We start from the raw sequence: 22,962 nt of genomic DNA on the forward strand, positions 1-22,962 counted from the left end.
GACGACCATATGATATGATTCATCAGAGTTAATTAACCAATTTGTTTAGTTTTCGTTCAATTATAAATGCAAGAAAGATCTAGACATAAGTCATTATTGTTACCGTGTAATGATATACCCAGACTGTATAATTATGATAATTATTACATTGTACATATGCAATTAAATGCATCAAAAGTACATTACTAAAACACCATGTGAATAGAATAATTTTAAGTACAACTATTGGAAATTTGATATGGTATTTTATGAACTGTTTCAAATTGCTTGAATATTTAAGCACCAAATCAGGTATCAATGTTTGAATAGTATCATAATGTTGTGAAAAATCTCAAGAGCAATATACACAATCATATTCTATTAATTTATTCCATCTTTTGATTTAAAATTTGTAGATAAATCATTTAACTAGTGTGTCATATCAAATTTAAATTGAATTGCAATTAGTTTAAATACTCCATCGAATTTCATTATCTTATGTATGAAAAATACTGACAGGTAGTTAAAAATTTTTGAAACTTTTTCTCAGTCTTGAATTATGTATTTCTATTGGAAAAGAAGTGACGTTTCTAACCTACGGAAACATAAAAGACCTTGTTTTTATGCTCTTTTTTTTAAATTGCATTTAATTTTCGCTGTCATAACATGTATCAGATGTGAAATAAAAACATTTGAATTCATGGTGTTTGAACGATAATTACAATTTAAAGGACCATGTTAAGTTTATGCATGTAGTTGACAATAGTAAATGAAAGGTTTCAAAATTGCATTATACATATTTTAGAACACAATAACCGTGCGCCGTTTGTGAAATAAAACAATCTTTAAAAAAATGTAATGTGCATGGTATTACGTAAATTGAAAATAAATGCTTTCCGAATTGTACACTACAACGTTAACAGAATTGCTGAAAAACCAAGCTAAATCTTAAAACATAACAGCAAAATTTATTGCAACCCATCTTTACTACTGGATAAGGAAAATAAAGCTACCGTTTAAGCATATTGTTTTTCGTCGGGTTATACATGCATCGTATACTACAAGATAAAACAGTTCTTGTCATGTGTAATTTATAGATAATCTTCACAAGTTGTATCTTCTCTATTTTGGCTGAATAGATAGACTTTTAATTGTCTTAATGTACCAATGAAATGATACACGTTTACTCCGAGGGGTTGACTGCATATATTAAAAAAACAGACTTTTCATACCAGTTAACAAACTCGTGATGGGATGCGTAAAAATTTTCGGAGGGATGATTTTAATTTTAATATTACGTGTTACACTTATGTGATATCCTTACATTATGGATTATCTTTCCGGTATTTGGTTACAGCTCGCTCAAACGCTTGACTGATCAAGAATTCAAACCTTCTGGTGAATCAGATCAAGCGTGTGAACCCCTTCAGTATTTTTGTCTTTGACACAATTTTTGCCCTTTTTTTTTTTCTTTTTTTTTTATTCGTGCTTGGATGACTTAAGTCACTGTTCACCGCACGTCAAGTGAAGACAAGGAAATTTCTACTGCAAGCAGTCCAAAACTGTCTCGCAAGTCAAAGAAAAAGGATGTGGTCGAGGAAATGAATAAAAAATGGGATAGCCGTTTCTCACAGATAGAATCCAGGTTTGATAAAAAAAATTAATTAACTTAGTTCAAACGATGTTTGTTTAAACAAGGATACTGTCACTTTGGGTGAGCAGATATCTTGTCAGAATAAATATGAACAATCTAGTGGCTCTTTGGGAGCGCACAGACATGTTGCGGATTCTAATCATAAACATTTTCCAACCGATTCAGTTCGTGAAATGTAAATTGATGATGTTGTATCTTTGGCACCAGGCCATAGAGAAGGACATGACATATGTTTACTAGCAGAAGATGAGCCTTCTTTAAAAGTGAAACTGAAAATCCTCAAAAATCTTCATCAAGATTCAGTAAGATGTGAAGGGTAATGAAAGTGATCCAGATGCGAACAATAATGATCACTTAAAAACTTTATTTAGGGATGATGTTAAGACAAAAAAGAGACAAGCTCTGGAGGTCTTATTCTTGATAAATCAATTGATATTTTATCTGGTTCTTGGAGGTGTATAAATCCAGAAAGGTTGACAGCCTATAATGATGAGTATAGACACAGTTTTGCTGTTTACGAGAAAACATTTTAGAAGTACCTGATTTATTAGTTAAAAACATGGTTCTTAAACTTATGCAGTAAGCCAGAAAATCCATAAAAGCGATTTAAACAATCCTTGTTTAAAATCCCTTGAAAAGTTAGCGTATCAAGACCACGTAGCTTCACGCATGGGGATTATCACTACAGCATATACCTGACAAGCTTTGTTAAATACTTTATCAGGAAAGGAAGTAAATTTAGATCAATCTATTCAACTAGTAAGAGACATATTTGCAATGTCTACAAAATATTTAGACCAAGTGCCACGGGCTGGTACGTTTCACCACTTCATCCGTAGAAAAGCAAGGTTAGAGGACACAGGTCTTAATGATATTAAAGAACTTAAACATCCACTTGTGTCGTTACCTTTGACAAAGTCAGGTGTAATTGGTGATAACATGGAACAAACTCTTAAAGACAGGTTTGACAAAAATAAACAATTCAAAGAGTAACTGCCTGAATTACATGTGAGTAAAACATTAACAGGGAAAAGGAAAGCTGCAGGCAATTTATTTTCTAATGATTTGTCTAAGACACCATAATTTGACAATGCACAACAAGGTTCTACAATTACAGGTGCAAAAACTGGTACACATTGTACAGGGTACAAAGAACTAGTACAGCAACAAGACCAGATAAGGACGACAAGAGTTCTGGTACAACGAACAATTTTTGTCGCTTTAACGACTCATTTCATGGAAAAGGGCAACAAAAGAAATGACTTTCAAATTAAGGTAAGCAACTTTCTTGTGAAAATGTTGCTTCGTGAGATACCTGTAGGTGGTCGTTTAAGCCTATTTCTAAAGGAATGGACATATATAACCAACGATCAGTAGGTTTTATCAATTATAAAAGAGCGCTACAATCTGGAATTTCAACAGTTTACTCCAAAAACTGGAGTAAAAATAACTTCTGTTCCTGCACAATATTTAGAAATTTTACATTTAGAAGTAAAAGAACCAAGCGGACGTTTAAAATGGTTTCTACAGCACATTTTCCCTAGTTCCGAAAAAAGCACGGGACTTGCGACCCGTAATAAATCTAAAGCCCTCATCAGGTATATAAAAAAACAACACTTCAAAATGAACTCAACGGTTTTGAATGTAGTAAATCAAGGAGATTGGGCAATATCTCTCGATCTAAAGGACCGTGACATATATGCATATCCCTGTATTTAAAAAAACACAGTATCTGAGGTTTTGTGTAAAAAACAGCCCTTTCTTACACATTCAGCTCTACCATTTGGTCCAACTTTAGCTCCTCGAGTTTTTACCAAAGTAGTATCGGTAGTTGCTGCAAATTGACGAGCACAAGGCATCAGACTGGTAGTATACCTGGACGACTGGTTTCTAGTAAATCAAGCATCTCTCATGTTAATCCAGAATTGAGAGATAGTGTTGAATCTTCTGGTAAAGTTGGGTTTCATAATAAATCAAAAGAAATCATCTTTAACTCAAACACAGATAATAACATATATATATATATATATATAATAAAAGTCTATAAAAACGACCAACCAGCAAATTTGTGACACTTGAAGAAGGCCATTTGTTGAGCCGAAATATTTGTCAGCACGATTTAATAACAACATTTTCGTATTATAACATCTTATATCAGTACCGTTGTGCAAATCTTTAGACTGATATATATATATATATATATATATATAAAGGTGCATTGTTCCATCTGGATTTAGGAAAAGTAATGCCAACACAAGAAAGAGTGTTGAAATTCAAAAAAAAAAACACTCATAGATATTAAATTGAAATTACTCGGAATTATGGCTTGTTGCTTAGAGATGATTCCCTATGCAAGACTTATTCATATGAGACAAATTCAAATTTATTTGCTGAGTCATTGGCGCCCCACTTCCCAAAATCTGGAACTGAATGTTCCAATTACACATGAATCGATACATTTATCAGCTAATTATAGTAGCTCCTCATTGGCCGAGAAGACACTGGTACCCAGAACCGTTAAAAATTGTATCAGATTATCCCATGAAAATACCAATCTACTACATCAGCAAAGGACAAAACTATGCCATCCAAGCAATTTTTATACCAGTCCTGTTTTTGATGCAAAAAGCGTCTTGGTCCTAAAAAAGGCATTAACTTACTATTCAAAGAGCACTGACAATGTTCGTGGTGAGAACATACAAGATCGTAAATTGGTTTAGCAATTAGCAATCCACATAATCCAATTTTCATGTAAAACAATTTCATCATGGATTGTAAGTACCATTCAGATGGCATATAACGACACAAAGAAATCTGTTAAAGCTCATTCGACAAGAGCTATTGGTCCTTCTTGGGCTCTTTATAAAGGTGCATCAATGAATAACATCATGGAAGCTGCTGATTGGAGCAGGGAATCCACATTCACCAAATTTTACTTACGTCACATAGACCCTCATGTAAAAAAAAGAAGACTAAGAAGAAAAATTCATAAAATTCCAAAAAAAAAACCGAAAAAAAAATGGTGTACAGTTTTTAACTTGTAACATAGTTTGTACAGTGTTGGCACTGTTCGTAACCGACGAGATGCGATGCAAGTTTTTAAACAATTGTGTGTGAGATGAAAAAAGACATCTATTAAAATTAATGTGTTTACAGTCAACATTTTAGACTTTGTATATAGTGTATAATATAAAGAATACGTTATTTGAACAAAAAATACGGTCCATCGCTTGAGTTTGTACTGCTTTGGAATCTAATGATATCCATAATGTACGGATATCAGGTAAGTGTAACAAGTAATATCAAAATTGTACAGTTGTGTTCACTAATTGGAATTTTGTGAACGAAGTTACACTTACATGATATACTACCCACCTCCTCCCAATTAGTAATTCTTTTGGCAATCTGTTTGGATTTCGCCGAAAAATGCTGAAGAGTTTATCACGCTTGATCTGATTCACCGGAAGGTTTGAATTCTTGATCAGTCAAACGTTTGAGCGAGATTTGACCAAATACCGGAAAGATAATCCATAATGTAAGGAGGTCTAGTAAGTGTAACTACGTACGTTCATAAAATTCCAATTTGAGAACAAAATTGTACAATTTTACCGCTCAGAACTTCTGTTTAAGTAGCTTCCATGTATGAAGCAATCGCTATCACAAAAATCATGATAGGAAATGCAAGTCTGGAATATAGTATCAACTGGGAGGTATATACATGCACATCAAATTATGCAGTTGCAGATTAAAAATTGCTATTTAGAAATGGAAAGCTCACAATTAAAATTGTCTTTTTTCTCATATTGCCATATCAAACAAATATGTCAACAATTCTGGCATATGTTTTTGTCTTTCAGAATTTGTTTTTAACGAGGAATCAGTTGGAAGTATAAATGAAATAAAAGGGAAATTCAATTAAAAATTGGAGGTGAATAGAGTGTCATTTTTTGTTTGATTTTAATTCTAAGTAAAATTAAATAAGAAAAGCTAAGACATTTTACAACAGTCACAACACTTTCGTATATAAACATATCAAAGTATCCAGTACGTATTTTAATCCGTGGTTGACAGTTTTATTTGTTTGTACAATGAAATTGAAATAAATGACATTTATAATAAGTAGGGTTTTGGTTTAAGAGGCTTGTCGAACGAAGGGTATGTATTAAACCTACTACTCGAAAGCCGTTATTGTATGCCAATCTAACTTCTATACGAAAGTATGAATTGAAACTTAAATAATAAATACCTGTTGAGGATTTGATATCAATTAAACCCTATACTTAGTTCAAAATTTCTGTTTTTAATATCGACTGTGCAAATGGTTTTTCTTTTAGATAAGAAAAATATCGACCAACCTTCTTTTATAATATAATATATGTGTTTGTTTCTTCTTATATATATTATATATTTGTTTACAGTACTTTATATGTATAGACAATATATAATTATATATTTCTTTCTATATGTGTTTGTTATCTTCTTATTACTTCTTATATTATTTGTTTGCAGTGCTTTATATGTACAGACAATGTATAATTACATATGTCTCTCTAGATCTACACAGACATACAGATAGTTGTCCCGAGTATAACTGTTAAATGCATTTAGTTCAGACGGGTAGATTCGTCTATTGAGCTGTATTCTCATCTTTTCAAATGACTTTGTATAAATGAGCTGTTCGGTGTGAGGCTCCATGTTGAAGACCGTACTTTGATCTATAATAGTTTTTCTTTTACAAATTATGACTTGGATTGAGAGTTGTCTCATTTACACTCATACCACTACTTCTTATATCTATTTGAGTCACGAATTAAAACGAATTCATATAGTAGCTAGCTAAATAGTTCTTTTTTCAAGGTAAATGTGGTATATCTGTCCAATTTAAAACCATTACTTTTGACCAAAACAATAAAAATAACCACTTTTCACTGTAAATTGTTTCACACATTGGGTAAATGCTTTGAGTTTTAAAATAGAAACACGAATATGTGGTATGAGTGCCAATGCGTCAACTCTCAGTCCAATTCACTATATAAATAATAATAGGTCAAAGTACGGCCTTCAACACGGAGCAAAGAGTCTTAATTATGCACTCTCAACACATTTTCAGAGTTTTACCAAGTGTTCACGTAAAATAACATAGATTTGGTGAAGACTATTTTGACCAAAGCAAATGCATGTAAATGTTTTACGAAAACGATAAGTGTTTAGAACTTAAAATGAACTACATTTAAATTAAAGACATAACTGTACATGCATTGCTGCACATTTATAAACACTCGGGATCCTGACGTTACTATAACAGTCTATGTACTTGATTTGGCATTGCAAACGGTCATGCTTTTTGCAGACTGTTAACGACGTCTTAACACTAAATCTTTTGAATATCTACTGGCTAAAACTTTCGTCTGAAATCAAATGGTTGATACACATAAGTTGTAATTGGCGCTTTCAGTTAGCTTTCAGTAACTTCCTGTACCCTTTGAATTGGTACGGTGTATACTTTGTCTTTTAACTAGCCTGTGCTTAGTGTCAATCTGACGAGTCCATTCCCTCTTCCAACTGGTTGTTTTTTACTTGTTTCTTACATTTCATCTCTTGCACGTTTTTCTAATTTCCAGCGCAAGGTTTGAGGGAAGTTGAGCACTCACAGACAAACCGTGCTACATCCATTAATTATATAAAAATAAGAAGATGTGATATGATTGCAAATGATACAACTCTCAACAAGAGACCAAATGATTACACAATAACAACTATCGGTAGCCAACATTGAGAAAAACCCATACCGCATAGTCAGCTAGAAGGTCCCGAAATAACAAATTTAACACTCAAATTTGATTAACAAAATAATATTACCCAGTCAGTATCGATGTACTGGTGATACTCTGGGGACTAAAAGCCCACCTGTATTGGTATCGACCTGACGGTAGCATTAACATGAACGGTACTACACTTGCTGCACTAGATGCCCATATCGAAAATCATTATTTATTCAGAAATCCTCCAGGCCTGAATATTTGAGAATCAAAAACCTAGTTGGAAAGCTGATAAAACGAAAACAAGACTAAAAATATGGCCAAATCCGGACAACGAATCAGAGCTTTGCATAAGGGATATATATTCTTCAGTACAAAAAGCAATATCCGTATGTCAATACCAGTAAAGAGGTACTGACAATCACTTCTTGGCTTTTTTAACCGTCAACTAGCAAAGGTGTCGACCCAGTGATAGTAATAACGTAAATGGTACCATTTGGACTACACCTGATGCGCATTTCGACCATATATGTCTCTTACATATTTTAAAATTCAAATCATATAACATAAAAAACACGAAAGTTTAATTAATATAATATATATTATTAACAAATGGATAAATATCATAAAATAAATGCTATTGACGAAAATGCTTTAACTTATAATTTTTCTTCTTTACAACATCGACATCGACAAAACAGATCTTTGAATCCCTTTCCGATTCTTTTGTTAATTATTCCATATATCACTGGATTCATACAGCTGTTTGAATATCCAATAAGAAGTGTAGCTAAATGGAAATCGTTCGAAACAGAATTTGGAGCATAAATTCCAATAAGCATGCTTATACAAAATGGAAACCAAGAAATGAAAAAGCACACTACACAAATTGCTAACGCAAGTGCAAGTCGAACATCTTCTGCTTTCACTTTATTACTCGGCAGTTTACTTAGCCTCTTTTTCACATCGTTAGTTTCCGTATTTGAATCGGACATCTCTACTTGAACATCGACCATATCCACATGTTTACGTTCTTTTTTATTTTCTGTTTCTGGTTTATCTTTTTTCTTCTTTTCGGTCTTAGTTGGAACTTCTGTGTCACTAGAAGATTCCTGAATTGAAATGTTTTTGCTTATTGCCATACTTGATCTTGAGGAACGGGCTGTTCGTTTTTTACTTGCTTGCACTGCGGTGAAAATGAGAACGTTACATATAGCCATAACGGTAAGAGGTATACCAAAACAAACGCCAATCATGAAAAATGCATACGATGGAGATTTAGGCCATAAACAAAAACAATAAAATTGTGTATCAACGTAACCATACTCGGCCCAACCGAACAATGGCGGAATTGAAATAATTATGGATATGCTGGTACAGACTGAAAATAAAATAATGAAATTTATTAACATTGTAAACAAGATTACAGGACATATATCATCATTAAAAAATCACGCATGCATATTTCAGCAAATAAACTATAATTCCTTATCCTGTTATGAGAGCCCAAACACAGAACCTTTTAAAACCAGCAATGTACAGTGGAGATCACTTCTAACCTCTCATTAGAACTGTCAGAATATTCTGTCATAGAACTGTTCTAACCTGTCCTAGAACAGTTCTAGCTAGAACAGTTCTACCCTAGAACTGTTCTAGGTAGAACTGTCAGGATCAGTTCTAGGTAGAACTGACTAAATCAGTTCTAGGTAGAACTGTCAGGATCAGTTCTAGGGTAGAACTGTCTAAAACTGTTCTAGGTAGAACTGACCAAATCAGTTCTAACAGTAGAACTGTCAGCAGAACTGACTAAATCAGTCAGGACTGTAGAACAGTTTTAAATTACGTCACTGCAGAAAGGGCAATTTAGAATTTAGAAGAAAAAATCAGTTCCAATTACTTTACTATATATAATAGCAGATGTTTCTATATTTTTTACTGATCAAAAGTTACATGTACAAATATCGAAGTGGATAGGAGGTTATCCAACTCATCGGAGAAATATTTTTATGAGATTGCAAATAAAACATCATTGTTTACGTTTCTTCGTTCCCCGTTTTTAACAGTCTCTTCGTAAATATAACTCTGCATTTAATTCATGGAATTTTAATCGTAATTTACCTTGTTTGCCTTGGATTTACATTCATGATTTAAGATTCTGTTTTGACAAAAGTTCAAACGAAAATTGTACAATGGATGAAATATGGGATATCATAGTAATGAACACAGTGTTGTTTTAAAAACGCAAGAAAACTATGTACATTTGCACTGAGGTCTCATATTTGCATTATCTCGTTGCCAAACTTATCCATAACGATAATGAATAATATCTGGGAGTCTGGAACGTCAGAAAAATATACTCGATCTGAACATGAATGAAATATTTGCCACTGGACGTAAGGCTACAAACAAAACCAATCATTTTCCTTCTTCAAATTATATTAACAGTAAAGTCAGTATACCTTTCCAAGAAGAGAACTTCTCATACATGTACTTTTCATTTTAAAATAAAGTATATGAATCAGTGATGTGAGTGTTGGATGATGCCGTTAAATAGTTTTGTTTAAAAAAAAAACCATCATGAACTACTGACTTAAAAAGTCACGTTTTGTGACGGTTCATTATTTAATAATTTAAGTTTGGATGTAACGGGTCTTCTGTCGTTATTGTGTTATCAGCGCCCATAGACATATTAAGTTAGTCATGTGACCGTAATGTCATCAACGTTTTTTCATGGTTTGGCAAGGTTTAAAATGGAATTTAGAATTAAATTATAAGAAATGACTTATCAATTTTTTCTGTCTATTCGAAATAACATAAAAAATGGTGCACACTATTAAAAAACCCGCTTCGCACTTTTTTACATTAAAAAAAGCAAAATGATCAGTTTTGGCTGATGCAGTCATATATGGTCAGATTTGATTGATGCAGACACATATTTTTGTTACATGAGTCAGTCTGAGGTATGAAAACTACTGATGTTTGTTCAATTTCCAATATTGCAGTTATTTATATATACTACAGTAAAAAAAAATATAACTGAAGTACTGTGCAACTATATAGACTCACATAAAAAAAAGCAAATATGGTCAGTTTTGGTTGATGCGGTCAAAAGATTTTATTATACAACTCAGTATGAAGTATGAAAACTACTGATATTTGTTTACGATTCAATACTTTGAATAAAAAGAGGATATACTGGCACTATAAATTCATGTGAACAAAATTTTTAGGTTATTGTTTTCCAATGTTGCTGTAACTTGTATATTACAGTCCCTCTTGACCTAAAATTATAACTGAATTACTGTACAGCTATATAGATTTGCAGAAAGAAAGAGCAAATAAGGTCAGTTTAGATTGATGCGGTCAAAAGATTTTATTACACGACTCAGTCTGAAGTATGAAAACTACTGATATTTGTTTACCATTCAATACTTTGAATAAAAAGAGGACATGCTGGCACTATAAATTCATGCGAACAAAATTTTGAGGTCATTGTTATCCAATATTGCTATAACTTGTATATATTACAGTCCCTCTTGACCTAAAATTATAACTGAAATACTGTACAGCTATATAGATTTGCAGAAAGAAAGAGTAAATAAGGTCAGTTTAGATTGATGCAGTCAAAAGATTTTATTACACGACTCAGTCTGAAGTATGAAAACTACTGATATTTGTTTACGATTCAATACTTTGAATAAATAGAGGACATGCTGGCACTATAAATTCATGCGAACAAAATTTTTAGGTCATTGTTTTCCAATATTGCTGTAACTTGTATATTACAGTCCCTCTTGACCTAAAATTATAACTGAATTGCTGTACAGCTATATAGATTTGCAGAAAGAAAGAGCAAATATGGTCAGTTAGGAATGATGCGGTCAAAAGATTTTATTACACGACTCAGTCTGAAGTATGAAAACTACTGATATTTGTTTACGATTCAATACTTTGAATAAAAAGAGGACATGCTGGCACTATAAATTCATGCGAACAAAAGTTTGAGGTCATTGTTTTCCAATATTGCTATAACTTGTATATATTACAGTCCCTCTTGACCTAAAATTATACTGAATTACTGTACAGCACCCTTTTTATGGACGATCAATGCATTTGAATGAGGACAATAAATTTTAGTTGGACCCCCCCTTTTTTTTAAACTGCTGGATCCGTCACTGGTGGTTTGGGCCGGAATAGCGTATTACATTAAGGTCAGATAATTTTGTTATGTAAAACGAGTCATCCTGACTCCCCGAATGACAAATGTAAAATAAATGAAATAATAATGCCCCCCCCCCCCCCCCCCCCCAATATTAACGGCTTAATTTATGTTCAAAAAATGAAAGAAAAACAAATACTTTATGTAACACATCAACAAAAGAAAATCAATGAATAACAGGCTCCTGACTTGGAACAGTCACATACATGCAGAATATGGCGGGGTTAAAACCGGCAAAATAGCAAAACTCTTTATAATATTAATCGCTATTTTGCCGAAGCCTTTATATTTAGACAAAGAGTTCTTAAATTTAAACCAAATCAATTCTAGCCGTAGAATTTATAAATCAATTTTAGCTGTAGGATTTATAAATCAATTCTAGCCGTAGAATTTATAAATCAATTCTGGCCGTAGAATTTGTAATCAATTCTAACCGCAGAACTGTTCTAGAAGTAGAACTGACCAAATCTGTCTAAAACTGTTCTAGGGTAGAACTGTCAGGACCAGTTCTAGGTAGAACTGTCCAAATCAGTTCTAGGTAGAACTGACCAAATCAGTTCTAGCTAGAACAGTTCTAACCTAGAACTGACTAAAAGGTGTCAGGCTGACAGTTCTACGTACTGTCCTAGAACAGTTCTCCTGACAGATTCTGACAGATTTAATGAGAGGTTAGAAGTGATCTCCACTGTATTAATACGTAGACACGTTACGAGCTATGTGACCAAACAAGAACCTAAACGAAAAGCTTATTAATATATCTTTTTGATACAAAATTCTTAAGCGATTGATATGAGTATGGTAAAATAGGCACTGGGATATGAAAGGCCGTTCGGGCAATACTCCATTCTTTTAGACATACGCTAGATGTACGCGTAACAGGTAATTCACGCACCCAAGTATTACACCTAGCGCTTTGTTACGTACCCTAGGAGAACACGTGACAATTTGTTTAAATGAATGATGACCCGAACGGCCCTTCATGCTAGGAGGTACAATAGTCTTTACTGAACATTACAGCGCCTACCTTAAAAGGTACATACACTTGACATACTTTCAATACCCGGCTCCAATTTTGAAATTTTTTAACTAAACAGGGACCCGTTCATCTTTTTCTGAGTCCATTCCCCACATATTGTGTTTAAAGTCAGAAACCTGGTGTTCAGTGATTATCGTTTGCTGATGTACATGTGGTTCAAATGTGTTTCTCGTTTCTCGTTATATATACAGATTAGACACTAGTAATTTTTGGGGCCCTTTGCAGCTTTGTATAGGCCAAGGCTCTGTGTTGAAGTCCGTACTTTGACCTAGTATAATGGTTTACTTTACTAAATTGTAACTTGGATGAAGATTTGTCTCATTGACACTCATACGTCATCTTCTAACTCTTTAGCAGAATGATTTTTTTTTTATATCAGATTGGTTCTTCTATATACTGTTCGTATTATTTTACTCTAACTAAAACAAAACCACAACCTCGCTATCAACAAATAAACAAGAAGGAACAACTTGAAAATCTCAAAGTCTGTTTATACGTTATAAGCTGACATCATTTCAAGATTAGGCTTGGCGTTCGAATTAAAATAACCTAAAAGGTAACTGTAGTCTTGGTATTGACTAATAATGGTGATTGAAGCAATTTTACATCAGTCATTCATTCTCGTACGTGGGTATTATAAAAATAACAAGTGATGAAGAAGCTATTTTAAATCTCGTCATTTATTCGCGTGGGTATTATAAAAATAAACAAAAAACAAAAAACAAACTGAATAACATCCATCATTAAGGATTATATGTCCATTCCTTCTTCCATATGCATTGTTAGTAAGATGGAGATAACGATTCCCCTAAGATATATCTTAATTTTAAGCTTAAAAGTACTTGTTCAACTTGATGTTGAAATTAACCATGAAAAGGATTAAAGCACTTACTAGGTATTTGCTATAATTATTTTTAAAGTAACCACAGGCCAATTGTCCAATGTGACCTGCTTCATATAGGATTAAAGGATAGTAATAATTAGGTGAATTTTACGCTTATTATATTTTGTATTTATCTATATTACTCAAATTTATGGTGACATTTTTGAACTTAAAGGTATAAAATTTCTTAGTACATAATTTTAACTAGTAAAAATATTTTACAATTTCACTTTGATACTCAAGAATAGAACTTAGAAAAGATTTCGAATGCCTTGTATTGTTTATGTTTAGAAACTTGTAAGATAGTTGTTGTAATAAAAGGCATGAGTGACTTTTGATGTTAGATTGTGTATGTACGTCTATGTAATATTGGCCGCTAGACTTATAAATCTAAATAATCAGATAACCAACTGTACATACAGATCAATTGATTGATTACTAAAATAAAGTGCCCAGGGGAGGGATTTATCAGTAATATTATGTATCATTTAAAATTTGGATTTTTTTTTATCGAATGGACAGCCAAACACTATTTGAGGTTAAACATATCGTCAAAACTTGATTGTGCATGCGAAATTGTGTTGTTTCTTTTAGTCATTTTCTTTAAAAATCTCTTTATATATATAATTCAGACTCCTATTTTCAGATGCTTTACACCTTTACATATAAGCTAAAGCATGTGAAAGTAGCCATGCATATATCTGTAAATTTTCAACTTGAAGATTGTGGGAGGGGAAGGGATAAAACAACTGCCAGTTATATTTGGTAACTTGACTTTACTGTTCATTTTTTTTAAATCAATAAATATTTCCTATACACAAAAAAAACAAGTGAAACAAACAATTTATTATTATAGTTTCGGTTTCGCAAGGTTTGGAAGATTAAATCGACCATACGGTTTTGAAACGGTCGACCCCAGTGATATTTCATTATGTATAGACTAGCAAATATGTACCCACATTGGAACGTATATAACAATACGTAATAGTACAACACTGAAACAGTTAATGGTTTCTTTTTGCTGCATCATCTGACAAACTGACAATTTAGTAAACATAATATTTCTTGCTTATGGGTATTTTATGGTCCGTAAAAATGTAAATACTCCATAAATATTAATTGTGTCACAATATTCTTCTTGAAATTCAATCTATGTACAGATATACTATCTAGTCTACATGACTTGCACGCAATAAATTTGTTTTGTTCTCTAAATAATGATTATAATCTGAATTTAGGGTGGATTGTAAACTCTAATGTTAAAGTTTGTTTTAGCGATCATTCATCTGAGACTATACACAAAAATCTATACATGTGAATGATATAGGCCGTGTTTTGTTGTACGTTGTCTCAAAAATATCTAGTATGCAACATCTTCTTTATTCTTATCCCACGCTATATAGATATAGGAAGATGTGGTGTGAGTGCCAATGAGACAACTCTCCATACAAATAACAATTTATAAAGTAAACCATTATAGGTTAAAGTACGGCCTTCAACACGGAGCCTTAGCTCACACCGAACAACAAGCTATAAAGGGCCCCAAAATTACTAGTGTAAAACCATTCAAACGGGAAAACCAACGGTCTAATCTATATAAACAAAACGAGAAACGAGAAACACGTATATATTACATAAACAAACGACAACTACTGTACATCAGATTCCTGACTTAGGACAGGTGCAAACATTTGCAGCGGGATTAAACGTTTTAATGGATCCAAACCTTCTCCCTTTTTCTGAAACAATAGCATAACATCACAACAAAGAAAAACATACGATAAAATATCAATTGGCAGACTTAACTCAATCAAAAAACGTATGATTAAATAATGAATGAGTTGGGTATTGACAGATGGTCAAATGGAATGTCTTCGTCCGCCAGTAAATCCCATGCATAAGAAGGGCGTCTGTAAGGAGTTGCGGATGTATAAATACGCAGTCACACACATTTCGGAATGGTGACGTGGAATATGAAAACCTTATATATTACAAGGAGAGATCCACTTTTGTTTTGCAAATTACGTACATTTGCATGTGGCCTGTGGCAAGTATAACCCAATCTTAATAAACGTTTCCTCTTTGCTAAGGGCGAGACCCTTCACTCCGGTGGAATAGCTTTGTTGGATATTCATATATACCCTGTCAATGGGTGTGTAAAAAAAAAAAAAAAAAAGTATTTTCGATTTTTGGTCTTAGAAAGCAACTTCTCCCTGAATTAAGTTTGAACGTAGACTAGATGAAACGGACAAAAGTTTCGTTGCCCATACTGTATAAAGTAATACATCAAATCGTTTAACATACTCCCTCCCTCCCCTGATACATTTTTAGGTTAACACTTAGCTTCAATAAGTTATCAAAATCTAGAAGCGGTCTACATACCTGCCCTGCCTGTGCCTGACGATTTAAAATTCAAACTGCAGCCGGTGCCGACTTATTTAGAATTAGTAAGGCACAATCGTTACACATATTTTTCATGACATAACTCAGCTTTTTAATAGCAATTTATTTCACAGCCCGGTCACGTTTTAAAGACCGCTTGAAAGTTGACATTCTGTTAAACGGATATTATCTTTTGTTAGCCGAGAATTAACTGTAATACTTTCTGCAGGACGTTTATTGTCTTTTTCCTTAACGTCTATTTTAATCGTTGTATTTCCACCTTAAATCTTATAGCAAAACTACATTGTAATACTTGAATTGCTCTGAATTGGTTTTAATTCTAATCAAGTCTTTCGCAATAAAAAAAAAATGTAATATCCTTAATTTTTCAAAATTTGATCCGTCAAATAAAAATAAATACCTTTGGTTTAAAGTGAAATACAATGCATAGATGAGCACTGTAGAAAATAGATAGGAATATTATTATATTTAGATACTGATATTTATATTTGATTCATAAAAGCTTAATGTAACCTACAAAATTAGACCGTAGTATGAAGTATTCATGTACATGTACCAAATCCTAATAAAATCCTCAAATATCTTCATTGTTCAATCTCTATCTAAACAAGGCTATTGTACAACAGATTTCGTCCAAAGGAGGCATGAAATATTGTCAACTAGACGTTTAGAAATATTAATCAAACAAACAACTTTTAAAACATTTTAGTCTTGCGCTATTTTCCTAAACTTAAATATTTATACAATAAGTTATGTGCTACGAACGTATTGGATATTGTTATGGGAAGAAATAACATCATACTTGAACTACCTATCATACATAATGATTGCTCTCCCGTTCATTTTAAACTTCTACTCGAATATTCTCCCGAATTAGAAAAGAAGACAAAACACTAGTGTGATTAATCAAATACTTTAAAATTGGTTAAATGTAAAAATTGATTAGTATTAAATTTATGGAACACAAGTCCTTTTTTAAATTTTAACAAAATAATATCTATAATTTTTGTATCCCTCTAGATCTCAAAAATTAATAAGAATAGACCCGAAATTTAAAAATTAAAATTAAGTAAATCGCACCAGAAACCCCCATTGAATAATTTCAGCAATTATTTTCTGAAATACCATTGATTACTTGTAATTGCATTAAATTATGAAAAAGCATTGTAAGAAAGAACACTTAAAAATCACTTTAAAAGTAAGGAACAAACGGTTTTGTGAATCAAAAATTATTTTAATTGTCCGGAACTCGTTACATTGTTGTACTTGAGTTATTTTAGAATTACAGTTAAACTATATACATAAAAAATAAACTATCAAGGTTAGAAGTTTTTAACATATCTATTATAGGTCCTGGACTATAGACCCTTTTGACTTAATTGTTCGTCAAATTTCATTTTCTAGTGATTCTTTTAAAAAAGATTATATATTTATTTCTCTATACAACTTGATACTTTACTTTAATTAAGGGCATACGATAAAGTTTTGATGCCGTATTTACAGTTTGATGAAAATTTCCATATAAGCTATTTTTTGCCCGATTAAATCAAATATGTAATAAAAAATATACCTTCATGTGCTACTTGTTGAGTTAAATGAGGTCGAAATTTTGTATATTTGCTCAAAATTTAGATTTGTGCCCGTATTTTTCCTTTCGAAAGAAAGACATAACTTTTTTGTTTTTAGAGATAAACACAAATAGTTTTTTGTTAAATAATTTGTAATTTCTGTATTCCATAAATATCCTAAAAAACTATGCATTTTTTAATTTTTTATTCAGAAATAACTCATATTTATGAAATGGTCATGAATTGAGAAATAAACGTATTTTTTTGCTGTATATTTTTCAATATTAAAAAAATTGCACTATTTACAGTTTTATAAAATTTGGTCCACATAATCTCCCTGCAAAATGAAACAAAATTTCGTTTTAAAAAATAGAAGTCCATGCACTCGTTTTCAAATTAAATCAGTTTGAATGATAAAAATCAGTTGAAAAATGCATCTTTTCCCCGATATATATGTCACAGTTTGACGTCGCGAAAATAACATTTTACGTTAGCAACGTCATTACCTCCCCTGTTACTGTATTGTATACCATGTTTCTCTATTCAGACTGAAGTAGTCAGTGTTGGTCTCTTGTGGACAGTTGTCTCATTGGCAATCATACCACATCTTCTTTTTTTATATTATACCGCCTTCTTCTCGCGTTTCTGATACTCTTATAATCCAAAGTCTTGTCATGCCATTGAAATTGTTTTAGCGTCGAATACCTTTTGGAGTCTATTGACATATGTAAAAGGCTCTTGATACGATTTAACTCAGTGCTTGTACCCCAAGACGGTCGAGTTGTTGCATATTTGACACGTGTAGTTTCGGTGCATTACGTTTGCGCGCATTACCATTACATTTGCGCGCAAAAATTATTACGTTTGCGCGCAGCTTTTGATTACAATTGCGCGCATTTTTATGACAGGTAAACTCAGGTAAAATACAGGTAATAATACTAATTTATTTATAATTTGTTCAATTATTTACAAGTATAAGTACTCGTTCCGTTAGTCTTGGTCCCCTACTCACCAATGTTGAGGTGGAAGTGGGATTTCGAGCAAAATAAGTCCGTTTTATTATGCACAAGCACTAAATCCTAGAAATATGTACAGATAAAAATGTTAAAATACTAAAACATAGCTAATCTTAAAGGTAAAAGTATTGATAATTTCATTACTTTACATGTAGGTACGTGTCGAAACTCCATATTTGTGCCTAAGTGTATCTTTACAAACTAACTTAAATTGAATTACTTATTTTAAAAACGATCACTATTCGTTTACATTCACTCTGAAATATTGAAATATTCGCAATGAAGTTACATGTATTAAACTACGGAGTTTCTAATGATCACTTTATAATTGGTTTCATAATTCAATATGAACAATATATAATTTGAATTAAGAAATATTTTCAAAATTGATAATTGATAGTTATATTTATTATGAAAATAAAAAAATATATAGTCAATTATAATTTAATTTCATTTTTATTTATATTTTTACCTGAGTTTACCTGTAAAATGAATGCGCGCAAATGTAATCAAAAGTTGCGCGCAAACGTAAAACATTTTAATCCTCAAATGCGCGCAAACGTAGTGCGCCCAGTTTCGTCCTAATTCTTTGAAAGATCAATGTTAGCAATACTAATATAAATGATTAACTCTCCACATATTTCTTTTAATGATGTCTCCCCCCAGGATTAGACTACGGAGATATGTATCCATTAGATTTATGAAATAAGACAAATACCTAGCATGTTTTGACATCATCACAACATGCTCAAAGCATCAAGTGTCTTATTTGTAGAAAAAAACCCATATATTTCTTCTTGTGTAAATTTATAGATTCCCATTGGGAAAGGACTTAGGAGTTTACTAACCTATCATGAACATTTACATTCAACATTAATTGACATTTTTTTTATTATACCCTTATGTATATGTTTAAATTATATTTTGTAAATACCCTTCTTCATAGGCCGGTTTTATTGTCTCAAGGATTACGGACCCTAGACACCAATGTCAATATAGGTATGGCTTTCAAAAGATTGTTGATTTATTAGGTATATATTTATTTTTACGGGTGACAACATATGATAGATAAATTTGACAAAGTGGAATGATAATAAGACATTTAAACGCTTCTGACAAAACTGATCTTTGAAGAGTCAATATTGTTAGATAATGATGTCCTTGATATTCTCATCGGCATTTGTTATTGTCATGAGATCAATAAAAATGTCTTTGGAATTTTAACATTGAGCACCTTCAGCGAAATTTTCTTTGAAAAAAAAAATTTAAAAACGTTCTGAATTGTATATTGAATAAATCTGGTTCATACTGGTACGTTAGTGTTTTTGTGTAAGTTCGAAAAAGTGTCCATCTGTACAGTTTCTAACATAATTTGTGTAGTAAATACTGGTAATATCCATTATCATGGATTCTTTTCTATTTAAGTGGACAGAATTTTACAGCAACAGTTATAAAACAGTGTCCTCCCACAGGACAATATTTCATAGCAGTTGGTATTTAATTACTGTCCTCTAAGGGAAGTTAAACAAAGTTCATCAAAATGTTAATTATACTTGAATTCTGATTAATTAAGAAAGGTGTGTTTGATGTAGATGAGTTAAAACATGAAATGGATGGCAGAATGCAACAATCGACACATGAATAGTTGACAATATGTAATTATCTACATATATTGTAGCTACATGTACATGTAAAACACTCGAACAAAATTTATCAGAAGTAGATCAAATATTCCTCATGAACTGTATCAATTTAATTATCAGAAGTCAAAGTCCAAGATGTTTTCAAATGACCATGGAAAACTGTAACTTAACCCCTGGGTCAAGCTTGAAAATGGTAAGCATTATTACTTCTGTTGATGTTAAAGGTAAGAGCAAGCCGTGCTCTGGTTCAGAGCATTACATGTTATGCTTGATTTGAAAATTAATAAAATGCTTTATGTTCATCAAACTCGAAGAGCAAAATTCTAAGAGAAGATGATGGCCCAAATTAATTCACACTATAATTTACTGTTCACACTTGGTTACTCTATATAAACTACAACTGTCCATGAAGTTTAAACGAGCTGTCATATATAGTGCGCTGATGCGAAAGGGTTTAACGAGACGCTAGGAATTTGATGTTTATTATTCAGTTCTTCTCCTAAACATAATCTTTAAAACTATGTGTGATATGTTAATGCTCGTCACATGGTATATGGAAAAAGTCACTTACCATTATGTGCAAATAGATGCACTTTAAAAGTTTTAAAATTTCCGATAACATCTAAAGATTTATGGCACAATAAACGTACAAATCTACATTTGGGTTACTGTCATAAATGTATCTTATTTGGGGTACTTATTTAAACCTGATAAATAAGGAAGGACAAAAATCTAAATGTTATAAATCAAAACAACCCCTTTCAACTTGATTGTATTATGTAAATGTAATCATTTATTATGCTGATTTGTAACATTTTATCTTTACGCCTCTTATATTTTACAAATGTAGCTTATGTGCAACAGGTATTTGGTTCTATTTAATTGTCATTTTATTAATGTAATCGTAAATAATCATATTATATAACTTTGACAAACCGGACATAAAATTTGAAGGACTAATGTTTAGCTAAGTAAGTCAAGCTATTAAAGAAAGAACTCTAGATTAACATGCATAAAATCACGTGCATAACATACGCAATCTTAAATAAGGAAGAATTGTTTACAATTTTATTGGTAAGGAGAACGTGGCATATTCGTATCTTGCATTTAATCGACCATAAGGGCCACGACAAGACTGTGTAGAGTTTCGCCTTCCGAAATGTTTTTTTACTTTTTATATTCTCCCCTGTATGTACAAGTACACGTATCCCTCTCCCTCCCCCTTACAACCCCCATGATGATTATAAAAGCATACTAACCTATTATCATCATGATAGATCTTTTAGTTGTATATATTGATGGAAACCTGAAAGGTTTACAGACTATCACATATCTGTTTATACTAATGTTACACAACGAAAGAACACTCTGAACTAAAGTGAACATGTTAAAAAATCCGAAAACTTGGCACGCCTGAGACGACAGTGGCCATCTTCCTAGAGCAAGTGCCACGACAGTCGTTGGCATATTCAGAACGGACACTAACCAATCGGCACTGTTTAGACACAAAATAAATGCATTGGAGATCGTCCGAAGTTTACGTGTCCGATAAATTATAATCCACATGCAAGTGTTACCAATTATTGCAGAAATGCACACGAAAATTAGAAATATTTCAGCAATTACGGTCCCAGCTACACTTCTCTCGCTGTTTGTAACTGTGGTATTCATCTTTTATAAATTGATGGATAAACTATCAGTGGACAAAAGATATTAAAATCACATCTGTATCTTTAGATGAATTGCAATCCAATTATTTATATAACTATAAAATATACATCCATTAGTAATAAAATTGCAAATTTTCCCGTCGTTCATACTATACAAAGTTTACAACGCTCTGTTAAACTCATATGTTAAACATTGTTGATTTTTAAATAGTATTGTTACCTAGGAATATATATTTCAAAATTTACGTGAATACATTATACACAAAATTGAACGAAAAAAAATGTATCCGTCTGAAGAAAACTTCTCCTTTTAAAGATCCATTTAACCGAAAATATCGACTTATCTACAACTAATACACAAGTATTATGACACTGTCGTGTTGAGTGTGTAAACTTTTTAAACGGAACCACGTATGACAAAAGAAGGATAGTTAATTAAAGGGGTATATAAGCTACTTTAAATCGAAATCATTTTAATCTGTTCGATTTAAATTTCATGTTACAATCAGATGTCCTTAATCGTGAGAACAATCTAGATACGAGTTAATACCGTCCCGGGTGGTTCTCGGGGCTGATATAAAACTTACTCGACCAATGAAACATAAACAGTGTCTTTTCGAGCGTTTCGTTACTCTTCCAGTCCACTACATTCTAATATGTCCACAATGAAAAACAAATAATGTTTTAGGAATTTCTGAGTTTACGTCGACCAAAATGTATTAGGGTATTATTTAAAATAATTTAAACATCATTTCACATGCCACGCATTTAGAAATTAAGATTCGACTGGAGAAAATTGATAAATATCTGTTAAACGAACATACTAAATACGTAGGACTCGTACATTATGTTTAACAATAAAAATTATATGTATTCCCTAGAGAGAAAATTTGTTAATGTTTAATTTATGTTCGGATTACGTAATTATTTTTTAACTATTTAAAATGCTCTACTTTGAAATACAATATTTCTCTTTATGCGTATACGACTTTTAATTATAAAGTGAAAAGGTTAAGATATAGACTAAGACAAATAATGAATTTAATGCATGAACAAATCATTTCAAATATCCGACTATCGAAATTCTGATATGACTCGTTTCTTTCGCTTTTAAAGCCATGTTCTAACTCTG

At 32.1% G+C, this 22,962-nt stretch overlaps 1 protein-coding gene across 1 annotated transcript; it reads right to left on the minus strand.

Annotated features, from left to right (window-relative positions):
- Positions 1-7,983: 7,983 nt before the first annotated feature.
- On the minus strand, positions 7,984-22,216 carry LOC139500006 (alpha-1A adrenergic receptor-like). The gene is made up of 2 exons (XM_071288697.1): positions 21,420-22,216; positions 7,984-8,773 (listed from the first exon to the last, which is right to left on the minus strand). Exons 1-2 carry the CDS (start codon positions 21,829-21,831, stop codon positions 8,052-8,054), a joined length of 1,134 nt encoding a protein of 377 aa, XP_071144798.1. The 5' UTR covers positions 21,832-22,216; the 3' UTR covers positions 7,984-8,051.
- Positions 22,217-22,962: the final 746 nt, after the last annotated feature.

Source organism: Mytilus edulis, chromosome 13 (assembly GCF_963676685.1).
Source record: "Mytilus edulis chromosome 13, xbMytEdul2.2, whole genome shotgun sequence".
In the NCBI taxonomy this organism is placed as follows: Eukaryota; Metazoa; Mollusca; class Bivalvia; order Mytilida; family Mytilidae; genus Mytilus; species Mytilus edulis.

Coding starts and splice junctions, on each gene's coding strand:
- LOC139500006 (XM_071288697.1), bottom strand. CDS start 21,831: ATGAATACCACAGTTACAAACAGCGAGAGAAGTGTAGCTGGGACCGTA. Junction 8,774..21,419: donor ATCTATCATGATGATAATAG/GTTAGTATGCTT, acceptor TTTTATTTTCAG/TCTGTACCAGCATATCCATA.